Source organism: Hipposideros armiger, unplaced genomic scaffold (genome assembly GCF_001890085.2).
Source record: "Hipposideros armiger isolate ML-2016 unplaced genomic scaffold, ASM189008v1 scaffold_732, whole genome shotgun sequence".
NCBI classification, from domain to species: Eukaryota; Metazoa; Chordata; class Mammalia; order Chiroptera; family Hipposideridae; genus Hipposideros; species Hipposideros armiger.
The window spans coordinates 358,569-370,598 of NW_017732082.1; the positions used below are offsets into that span (position 1 = coordinate 358,569).

Here is a 12,030-nt window from a genome sequence, read left to right on the forward strand (position 1 = left end):
CCAATAAAAAAAAAAAATCTTAAAAAAAAAAAAAATTACCTGCGCTCAGTGAATTGTTAGGGGAGAGGGATAGTGGAAGGTGAAGTCAAGAATAATTGCCAGGTTTCGGATTTGGGGATTAGGCGGATAAAAGAGGTGTGGTACTAAAAGGAAGCCTGTACCCCCCTTTTATCCACCTGATGGGAGTTGTCGGTTTCGTTCCTGGTTCCGATTCAATTTACTTTTATTAGAGCTCGCCGTGTGCCAGGTACTGCTAGGGGCTGGGGACGCAGAAATGAAGCAAGCAGTACCGCACACCGACATATGTACACCTGATCACGTGGTCAATCCTATTTTGCGAAACTCGAGATGCTTTCCGCGGGGACCGGGAAGGCAGAGAGTTGGAGCACGAGAGGGATGGGTTGAGGAGAGGTGACCGCGGGCCAGAGGCACGCAAGCCGGGAGCGTGACGCGCTGCGCGCATCCCAGCGACAGCGTTGTGAGGCTGGCGACGCAGGACGCAGGGCTGAGGTCCGCCCCGCGAGAAAGGGGAGGCGGGCCGCCCAGTGAACCCGCGGTGCCCTCTGCAGGCCGCAGTGGGCGACACACCGGTAGCCTACCCTTTTCTCTCCTCTTCCCGCCTTCCGCAGGTCACAATTTTTTGTTGTTATAGCTGTTTCCCAGTCTTTCTAAGCCTCCGACTTCCGTTGCCTCCGTCCCCACGTCATCCAGGCCCAGCTTGTCAGTGTCTTCGCGTGAAGAGTGTTAATAAAGTTTTTCCTTTTCTCGCTCTCAGGCTCCCGGCCCAGCCTCAAGTACCGCGAGATCTGGCGGCGCGGCGACCATGGCGGCGCCGTTTGAAGCCGCTGCGACTTTAGCTACCGTGGAGACCGTTATGCCGACGGAGCACATGGAGGCCCAGGTCTCAGCCCCGGATCTCACCCCAGAGCCGGTGCGGAGCCTGCGGACGGCTCACGACGTCAGCGGCCCGCGGACCCGCACTGGGGACGTGCTGCTGGCCGAGCCCGCGGACTTCGAGTCGCTGCTGCTGTCGCGACCGGTGCTGGAGGGGCTGCGGGCGGCCGGCTTCGAGCGGCCCTCCCCCGTGCAGCTCAAGGCCATCCCGCTGGGGCGCTGCGGGCTCGGTGAGGGCGGGGGCCCTGGGCAGGCCGAGGGGTGGGGTGCCGAGGGGCGGCGGCGGCGGCGTGGCCCGGGAAGAGCCCCAGTGCGGGCTCAGCTTGGGGCAAGGTGGTGCGGGCACTCGAGCCTCAGTTTCCTCTTTTGTAAAACAGCGGGGAGGTATTGAGTTTGAAGATAGTTAAGGCTCTTTCCACACTGAGAAGTGGTACAAATTTGAGAAGATAAACGGTAGAGGTTCAGGGACGAGGCACATTTCTGGATACTTGGCCATGCGGTTTTGAGAGTTCACTGAAAAAACGAAGATGCTAACTAGGTGATTTCGGGAACGCTTCTAGCTCTGTGATTCATATTTGGTACCTGAGCTGCTTCAGTCAGTACTAGCTAGTGATAACTTTTTATTTTTGTGTGCAGATTTAATTGTTCAAGCTAAATCTGGCACTGGGAAAACCTGTGTATTCTCCACCATTGCTTTGGATGCTCTTGCTCTTGAAAACTTAAATACCCAGGTGAGTTCAGCTCAAAGAACCCAGAGGAGAGGGGTATTCTGTGGATTTTACCACAGGTCGGATGAAATACCGCAGCTCCTGAGAGATACACCGTGAATTTAATGAATGATTGAGTTAAGCCATATGAAAAGTATAAAAGTAGACATGAAGGCCGTTGAGTGGTGTGGTTGGTGACCAAGGATCCATTATTAGTGTTAGAAGCTTGGAATTCTCTATTACTACTGCATCTTAAATAGAATGTCTGTCATGTGTGTCAATTTTGTCATTACTTGAGAATACAGGTAGAGATTCCCTTTTACTTGCTGATCAGAATGTGAGATTTATTATTTGGCCTGGTTCATGGTAGTGTGGTGCTCTAATGGTTGCTGGGAACTGGAGGTGGTTCTTACAACTCAGAACCTGTCATTGACCTCCTGTCTTCTGGGTTCTCTTGGTGTAGACCTGAGATGGCCTTACTCAAATTAACAGGAGATTTGGGTTTGGGGATCATTCAACAAAAACTTGCTGAGTTCATAATATGTATAAACAGTATGCCAGGCATTGGGGATACAAAGCTAAATCAAATATGATCCTCATAGTCTTACTTTGTGGGTTAGTAGTTATGACAGACTATATTATTTCAAGCTCTCAGTCATATATATCTGATCATGATTCTTCAACAGTGTTTTTTAACCCATAGGAAATCCTTCTACTTCCCAAGGACCTGGGGTACCCCACTTGTGAATTGAGATGTATTTGAGATTTTGGCTTCTGATAATTTGGCGGCAGGTCAAATGCCAAAACCCAGAATAAGATCCATAAGTAAAATTTGCATTTTTTATTTTAAGATTTTTGTATTATCAAAGTAATACATATTCATTTTTGAAAATTGGGAAAATTCAGAAAAATAAAGAAGTACTAGAAAACAAAGTATAACCTCATCTACCCAGAGAGAAACTTCTGTTAACAGTTCTGGCTTATTTTCTCCTAGCCTTTTTTTTTTTTTAAAGCAGTTTTTTTCTTTTCATAGTTGAGACCAAGTAGTTTCTTTCTTTTTTTTTTTTTTAAGACTTTATTGGGCAATTGGGGAAGGGGAACAGGCAAATTGCTGTCCTTTTGTTCTTCAGTCTAGTTGTGGAGGACATCACTTCACTGGCCCATGTTGGTATCATTGTGCTCTTCCCGGGTGAGGCAGTCGCTCGCTGGCCATTGGATGGCAGGCAGCTCACGAAAGCTCACGCCTGCTGCCGGCCAACCCCACTGCAGCCTATGCCGTCACCGGCAACTGACGGCAGCCCAGCTCCAGGTCGAGCTGCTGTTCACCATCTTAGCTGTAGAGGGCGCAGCGTCACTGGTCCTCATGTGGGATCTGAACCGGGGCCCTGCTGCTCAGAACTGGAGTCCCAAGCCCACTGCTAACCAATGTGCCACTCAGCCAGCCCTAGTTTCTTTTTCTTTTTTTATTTTTTTATTTTTTAGCTGAGCCATCCTGCTACCTGTTGGCAGCTCAGTGGCTGCTCAGCTCGGGCTGGGACTCGAACCACTGTTGCTCAGAGCTCAAACCTTTTTTTTTTTTTTTTTTTTAAGGAGGGCGCAGCTCATAGTGGCCCATATGGGGATTGAATTGGCAACTTTGGTATTATTAGCACCACATTCTTAACCAACTGAATTAACTAGCCACCCTGAGACCATGTAGTTTCCCTTCCTCCTCTTGCTGTAGTTTCATTGCAGTGATCTTGTTGTGACTCCCAAGGTCTTCCATGACGTAGCCCCTGGAGCTGGGTCTCTGCCCTTTGCTTCCCACGTAATCCTATCAGGCCACAGGGACCCCTTTGCTGGTCAGACACACCGGGAACACTAATGTCTGAAGGCCTTTGCGTTTGCTGTTTCCTCTTCCTGAAAACACTCCCCCAGGTGTCACACAGCTAGCTCTACTCTGTGGGTGCCTGCTCAAATGGTACCTCCTTAGAGGGGCCTTCCTTGAGCACCCCATTTAAAATGACTCCTTGAGTCGCATCTTTCTCTTTTCTCTGTTTGATTTTTCTTCATAGCAGTTTTTGTTACCTGCATTACATTATTTATATACGTTTGTTTATTGTATATCTTCTTATTCAAGAATGAAAGTGCCATGAGAGCAAGGACTTTACTGTTAACTGTTGACTCCACAGCAACTTATATGTTGCCTAGGTTCTTATTTGATGTTTGTTGAATGACTACATGAGTGAATGAATGAACTAGATTCCTTTGTCCATCAAATCTCATTTAAATTGATCAATTAAAGGAAAAATAGTTCATTGTATAATGAATGCGCCACTGACTCATTAAAGGTATATTTTACATTTTCTTAGATTTTGATCTTGGCTCCTACAAGAGAAATTGCTGTACAGATACATTCTGTTATCACAACCATTGGAATAAAAATGGAAGGCTTAGAATGTCATGTCTTTATTGGAGGGACTCCATTATCACAAGACAAAACTAGACTTAAAAAGTGTCATATTGCTGTTGGATCTCCTGGTAAGATATCAATGCCTGTTCATAACTGGGACTTGTAGGAACTGAACACTGTTAATATAACAATAATATTAGACTCTTTGATAACTGTGATGATTATTTTGAGAATTAGAAATGAAGAGCCTTAGACCAATAAGATAGAGACATGTGGCTGGATTACCAACAGAATTTATGAACTCTCCATTCCTAAAGATGTTTAAGAACACATGTGGGATAGGCTCCTGAGAAGAAGAGGAATGAGATGAGTTTCAGGAAGCCCTTCTAAGACAGGGATTGGGATTGTTCTTTGCTTCTCTATTAATCATTCAGTTATGAATTACTCAGAATCAGAATCTAGCATTCAGTGCCTTAGCGTTCAAGTCTTTTGATAGGAAGAGAGTTTATTTTCCATTCTTATGTGATGAAATGCGAGGGGAAAAGAAGGGGTTTCGGTAAGATCAGAACTCAGGATTTCTGATTTGTGGTTTAGTGCATAAGCCCATAATGAGGATTGGGTCAGGAAAGTCAGCAGTACAACCTGTGAGTAGTGTGGCAGCATTGGCTAAAACTTGCACAAAAGTTGGTGCATCATGAATATTTCAATTTTTTTTTTTTTTAATTTAGGCAGAATTAAACAACTGATAGAACTTGACTACTTGAACACAGGCAGTATACGTCTCTTTATTCTGGATGAAGCAGATAAGCTTTTAGAAGAAGGCAGCTTCCAAGAACAAATAAAGTAAGAAAAATAACTAATATGACTATTAAAATGGTGCCCCAAAGTACCTGTCTTTAGTTTTTCTAGGTAGTGATGACTGTCTGAATAGTTTCCATGGCATGTATTTTTCTTCTGTTTTGCAGTTGGATTTATTCTTCCTTGCCTGCCAGTAAACAGATGTTGGCAGTATCAGCTACTTACCCTGAATTTTTGGCTAATGCTTTGACAATGTATATGAGAGATCCCACTTTCATAAGACTAAATTCCAGCGATCCAAGTCTCATAGGTGTGTACAGATACTGGGTCCTTACATTATGTACATATGTTCATGATATTCCGGAGCTTTCCCTTGCCTAGTTGCCTGTTGCTCTCATATTTGCTGTTAGGATATAGCAAATATGTTTGTTTTAACAGGACACTCTTGACTTCTTTGTAGGTTTGAAGCAGTATTACAAAGTCGTCAGTTCGTACCCTTTGGCCCATAAGATTTTTGAGGAGAAAGCTCAGCATTTACAGGAACTGTTCAGCAGAATTCCATTTAATCAAGCCTTGGTATTTTCTAATTTGCACAGCAGGTAATGCACCTTTAAAAGTCATCTGGGGGAACTTGTGAAATAAAAGAATAGGTGTGGGGCAATATTTGTAAAATGATAACCCTCTGTTTTTCATAGAGCACAGCATTTGGCCGATATCCTTTCTTCTAAAGGCTTTCCTGCAGAGTGCATTTCAGGTAAGTTCATCTCAATTTGTTTAGGATCCTGACTTGAAGCCTCACCCAAGTCAGGAGGAAGAAATACCACTTCATGAGTTGTCTTGTGAATGTGAGGTTTTGCTGAGTTTTCAGAGTAAAGGAAATTTCAGGTTTATTTTTCATTGGAACGTGATATGTGAATATCCTCATTTTTTTAAGAAGTAACTTTGTATATAATAAATAATTAGAAAAGTAAAGTTATATCTATGAAGAACTTAATAATTTTATCAAACAAAATTTGTTTCTGTCTTCTTAAGAAAAAAATATTTTGCTCCTTGACATAATCATTGTTAAAATGCCAGGAATTGCTAACGGAATTGTATTATGGTCTTATGGAAGGAAAAAGTGATTCATTTTTGACACAAAGCTAAATTATTACCTCTGGCCTAATAGTAATGAAAGATTTAAAGGAGTTTTTGATCAGTGAGATCCTGTTTAGAGTTTTGATTGGTATCTCAGCTTGGTTTTTAACCTGTTCCCCTAAGCTTGTTTAGTCACGGTATATCATGAGATACTGGGGAGACTGTTTTCTAATGGATCAATATTTTGACTATAGATCACACTTCAACACCAAATTTATAAACAGCTGATTAAAGCAATTTTATTGTCCTAAGAATTGTTATACTTCGTATGTAACTTTGCAGATATAATGTTATATCTGCCGGCATAGCCTAGTCACCATTTAAAATTGATTTTTGAATTTCAGGTGGATTGCCTAACTTAATTTCAAGATGATTGCCTAACCTTATTTTAAGATTCTGACTTTAGGTCTTAACCTAGATATGCATGTACGGACATGCTAATTTTGGTTGGTATCGTTTTAAAGTGTTAAGACTGGGAGTTATGATTTCTGCTTTTTGTGGATTTGATAAATGTGTATTAGCTTGTTTATATATGACTTTCTTTTCGGGTCTTTTAGGCAACATGAATCAGAGTCAACGTCTTGATGCTATGGCTAAATTGAAGCAGTTTCATTGCAGAGTCCTCATTTCCACGGATTTGGTAAATTTCCTCTTCAGTTTGCGTGACTAATCCCGCTTAACGTATGTTCTATTATCAGATGTACAGATTTCATTTGTTATTTTACGTGGGTGTACCTGACAAGAATACCAGAAGATAATTGCCTTCCCATTGCTGGGGAATATGCCTTCCTTCTTAAAAATGTCTTTTAAATTTTCATCTTTATTCTTGCATTTGTTCATTGGAAATGAACAATTTCCTTTTCCTTTGCTCCTAAATATCTGTCCTCCTAAATAACCCTCCTGTTCTTAATTTGGCTCTTGGTTATACTAGAAAAAGATAGTGTACTGGTACCATGCTCCAGTTAATGCAAACAAACAGTTGCTCTCTTTTTCAATTTAAGACTTCCCGTGGGATTGATGCTGAGAAGGTGAATCTGGTTGTAAATCTGGATGTGCCTTTGGATTGGGAGACATACATGCACCGGATTGGCAGAGCTGGCCGTTTTGGTAAAAAGAAAAGTTTGGGTGCTTTCTTTTTTTTTTTTTTTTTTATTGGGGAATTGGGGGAAGGGGAACAGACAATTTGCTGTCGTTTTGTTCTTCAGTCTAGTTGTGAAGGATGTCGCTTCACTGGTCCAAGTTGGCACCATCGTTGCGCTCTTCCTGGGCGAGGCACATCAGTCGCCGGCTTCTGGACGGCCGCTCACTGTGGCTGCTGGCTACACATGATAGCCCATGGCAACCCACTGCCACAGGGGCTGCAGCCTACGCCGTCGCCGGCGACTCACAGCAGCCCAGCTCCAGGTTGAGCTGTTATTCAGCATCTTAGCTGTAGAGGGCAGTGTCACTGGCCCTCATATGTGGGATCCGAACCGGGGCCCTCTGGCTTCCCAAGCCAGTTCTCAACCATTGCGCCACTCGGCCGGCCCTTGGATGCTTTCTTTAAGGGGAGGAATCTGGAATGTGACAGGTGGACTTGGAGTGTCATTTATGTGAAAATGATTTACTACTTAACATTCCCTCTGTGGTTTAGGTACTTTGGGACTGTCAGTGACCTACTGTTGCCGGGGAGAAGAAGAAAATATGATGATGAAAATTGCCCAGAAATGTAATATCAACCTTCTGCCTTTACCAGGTATGTTTTGCCTGTTTCATTCTGCTGTCAAAATAATAGTGGTAATGATGAAAGGCCTAATAAAAATAATAGCTAACACAGAATACATACGATGTGTCAGGTACTGTTCTAAGTACTTTATGTATGTTAACTTGTTTAAGTCTCACCATAGTCCTATAAGGTATGTGCCCTTATTATCTACATTTTGTAGAAGAGGATGTTGAGGCTAGAGAGGTTAAATAATTTGCCTTAAGGTCTTACAGCTAATAAGGAGCAGGAGAAGGCCACAAGCTAACTATTGGCACATGAAAGTGAAAACTAGTTTACTACTGTGTTAGCTCCATTTTTTAGTTTTAGCCTTGCAGTTTGATTTTATGCTTTTTAAAATGGGGGCATTTTACCTCTTTTGTTTCTGTAAAAGTCATTCTTGCTATATTCTCCTTTGTCACCATTGGGAATGAATAGTATTTTTAATTTGAACACTAGTATGAGGTGTTTTCTTTTGATTTTAGTGAATCATTTGTCAAGCTGCACTTTTTAAATGCCATTTTGGAAACAATGTATGTTTGAAACTGTTAGTAACCTCTTGAAGACAAAGAAAACACTAAAAAGCTCTTGTGTGGAAATACAGTGTATTTGCTATATATATGCATGTGAATGTGTATATCTGTATATGTACATATTCATAAATATATGCTTACTTATGGTGTATATATGACCTAGCATATGAGACATGTGGTTTTTGAATAAATATAACAATGACTATTTTGCCAGTTTAAATTTAACACCTTTAGTGACCTTTACAAAGCTAGTGGAAGCACAGGACTGGGAGTCCTGTGGATTCTAGTAGTTCTCCCTTTGTGATAACTCATTTTATGATCTTTCTGCAGATTTCTTTAATGGATATAAGCTTATGTCCTGATTTACAAAACATTTGTTTTGTAAAGACATTCGGAAAATGCTGGTCTAGAGTACTGGCTTGAGAATCTTTTTTTATTTTATTATTTTTTAAAATTTTTATTATTATTTCAGGTATACAAAACAATGCAAAAGTTATCCTTTTCACCCCTCACAAAGTGACAACCCCCCTCCCCCCATCCATTGCCTCCCCACCCCCGATATCATACATATTTATTATAATTCCATTTACTCCATTCCCACACTGTATTCCACATCCCATAATTATATATGTATTAAATTATAGTTGACATATAATATTATTCAACAGCAGCTTCAGATGTACAGTGCAGTGGTCAGACCTCTACACCGTCCATGAAGTGGTCTCCCTAACAAGACATGAGACCTGAGAATTTTAATACAAATGTTTCCCTTTTGTGTAGACCCCATTCCTCCTGGCCTGATGGAAGACTGTTTGGATTGGGACGTGGAGGTGAAAGCCGCTGTGCATACATATGGCTTAGAGAGTATGCCCACCAAGCCCCTGAAAAAGCAAATTCCAAAACTAGAGGGAAACTCTCAAACTCAGAAAGCTCACGGTAACCACATGGCTTCATCTAGAAATACTTCTGTTTCTGCACTATCAGTCAAATCAAAAAATAATACCAAACAAAAGCTTCCTGTGAAAAGCCGCTCAGAGTGTGGAATCGTAGAAAAAGCAGCACCAGCAGCTGCGCTGGGCTGTGCCATACCATCGGAAAAGCAAAGGAAGCATGCTGTGCAGACCCTGGGTGAGAACTCTGACCGCAGCCAGCACCAGGCCCCAGATGTACCTGAGTCACTCCCCCAGATTCCTTGTCTGTCTTCCTTTAAGACCCACCTGCCATGCGCCTTGACTTTTGCAGAGTTGGTAGGGGATTATGAGCACTATATTAAAGAGGGGTTAGAGAGGTCAGTGGAAATCATCAGGCACTACACAGGTCCTGGGGATCAGACTGGGAACCCTCGAAATGGTTTTGTGAGAAATCGAATTACTGAAGAGAGAGTGCAGGTATTGGCAGGCAGTGGCCAATCTGGAGACTCTGAGAGTGACAGCGATTCCTACAGCTCAAGGACTTCTTCCCAAAGCAAAGGAAACAAATCATACGTGGAGGGCTCTTCTGATGCTCAGCTGAAAGACTTGGAATCTACCCCTGTGGATGGCCATGTGCCTTTGGAACAACCCCTGCATGGAAATGACACCCCTAATCTACGAGAGTATCAAGAATCCCCTGACATCCAAATGAAGGCACAGCATAAGGAGGGGGCGAGCCAGAGAGCCAAGCAGAGCCGGAGAACCCTTCCGAGGCGATCTTCCTGTCGACGGCAGACAGAACCCCAGGAAGACGGTGGTGGGTATGACCACCATCAGGAACCACCTGTGGATTTTTCTGGTACCTATCAGGATTACGAGGAGTACTGGAGAGCTTACTACAGGGCGTGGCAGGAATACTACAGCACTGCTGCCCAGTCGTACTACTGGAACGCTCAGCAGCGCCATCCAGGCTGGATGGCGGCCTATCACATGAATACCGCTTACCTACAAGAACTGATGCGTGGCAACCAGTGATCGCAGGCTGTCCTTCAGACCATCTGGAAATGTCCACCAATTATACTTGTGGATAGCTAGCCTTGACCTGCAGTAGACTGGCATATTGTGGCATTTTTGAGGAACTTGGAAAGTCTTGAGGCTTTCTGCTGGGATCCATCTATTTTTCAGATTGTTGTGACCTAAGTCAAAATCTTAATTTTTAAAGAAACTTCATGGGTCAGATTCTTGAAAGAAATTTTTTGGGATGTAGAGCTAAAGGTCTCAGGGTGCCATTTTCTGTAAGCCATTCCAAAAAGAAACGTTTGAAAACACTTACACCACTGCTTGCTTTAAAAAAATAAAAACAGTTGAGATTTGAAAAATGTTAGTTTATGCTGTGGAGTTCTTTAAAAAAGGCTTGGGCTGCATTTCCATAGAGGTACGTTGCTGTAAAAATTTGTAACGTGGTTGGAGGCAGGAAGGAGTAAAATTGCTTTAGACTTGCCCAAAGGTACTTGATTTGATGCTCTTTGTTTCCACTAAAAATATTTTGCTACCAGTAAAAATACATACTTAGCCAAATGTGTTGACATGCTTATTGTTCATCTTTTGAATGTCTTTTGTTTTGAAGATTATGAAAACTGCCCACTATTTCCTAGTGCATTAAAGAGCTAAGGATCGTTGGTGGCTGTCTTATTTTTGTTCCTCAGCAAGAGGAGCAGCTCTTCATGTTTATTAGTTTCTGGATCCTTTTACGAATCTGATGAAAGCTATAGATTGTCCCAGAAAATGTCGCATTCTGTAAACAAGAATTGTCTATGTAATTTCAAGGACCCCCTGAGCTCATCCATGGAACCCAGGTTAAGAACTGCCCTACATTACACTGTGGTACGCCAAGGGGAAGTTCTAGCTCCTTGTGTTAAGTGTTTAGTGGAAGCGGAAGCTCATTCTGTTCAAACTCGTCCCATAGTGTGTCCTAATCTTGTGTCTTCTAGAAATTCTCCCCACTTTTTACCTCTAATGCTAGGATCCAAGGGAAACAGTCATTTTTCTGAGATGATGCATCTATAAATGATGATTTAGAAAAATGTAATTGGAAGTTACTTATTCTTTCATTTCTTCTCTGTTTTTATGATTTTTTTTTCTGTTTCATGATCCTTTTATGATGATGCCTTTGGTCCCCAGACCTTCCTGTGAGCTGTATTTGTGGTGAGAGAATCCCTCATGTACAGACACAGGTTTACTGTTTTAAAAGGAAAGCTCTTCTAATTCCTGTGTGCCTTTGTGTCTACGTGGTGTGATTTTCTCTCAGGACCACCGGCAAACATCCACAGCCATCGTCACTCACTGTCCAGCACTCACGTGACAGTTCTCTACTTCTGCTTAACTTGGATTCCTGTCAGTCGGGGTGGGCAGTGGTGGGTTCCTTATATGTATTAGCACTGTTACGTGTATTGCCAAATTAGAATGAATTAATTAACACTGGAAATAGCAAATCTATAATTAGGTCCAGTATGTTACTAAGAAGTAGAGACTTTAATTGCACATTTAAATAAAATCTTGTCATTGCTATATAATTGAACCTACCTCTTTTTCTACCCTTTCCCCCTCACTGTAACCAGGTTCACAGTTTGTCATTGCTAGGGGATTTTAATTAGGAGACTGCTGCATCTTAATTAGAAATGAGATTCCCCATTAGTCTCGAAATTAATTGGATTACCTCTTTAGGTGTGTTGTATTTTGTGTTTGCTTTTTTTATTTAAAAAACCCCAGAAAAATAAGCTGGGGGTAACCGTATGCATAACATGAAAATAGTAATTGCTTCATTTTTTTCCATAAGCATTTGCTAGGACAATTTCAGCTGTTACCATCCCGAAGAAGGGGCAGGGAAGCAGCTTTAGTGGTGGCTGTGGAAGGAATC

General features: G+C 42.2%; 1 protein-coding gene across 2 annotated transcripts; it reads left to right on the forward strand.

Moving 5' to 3' along the window:
• Positions 1 to 248: 248 nt before the first annotated feature.
• DDX20 (DEAD-box helicase 20) lies at positions 249 to 10,792 on the forward strand. 2 transcript variants are annotated; one of them, XM_019627440.1, is made up of 12 exons: positions 249 to 629; positions 776 to 1,124; positions 1,531 to 1,625; positions 3,953 to 4,121; positions 4,722 to 4,836; positions 4,959 to 5,101; positions 5,252 to 5,390; positions 5,487 to 5,545; positions 6,486 to 6,568; positions 6,930 to 7,035; positions 7,562 to 7,663; positions 8,983 to 10,792. In XM_019627440.1, exons 2-12 carry the CDS (start codon positions 824 to 826, stop codon positions 10,146 to 10,148), a joined length of 2,478 nt encoding a protein of 825 aa, XP_019482985.1. In that variant the 5' UTR covers positions 249 to 629; positions 776 to 823; the 3' UTR covers positions 10,149 to 10,792. The 2 variants fall into 2 exon arrangements, with proteins under 2 accessions (XP_019482985.1, XP_019482986.1); XM_019627441.1 differs by having other exon boundaries at positions 249 to 590.
• Positions 10,793 to 12,030: the final 1,238 nt, after the last annotated feature.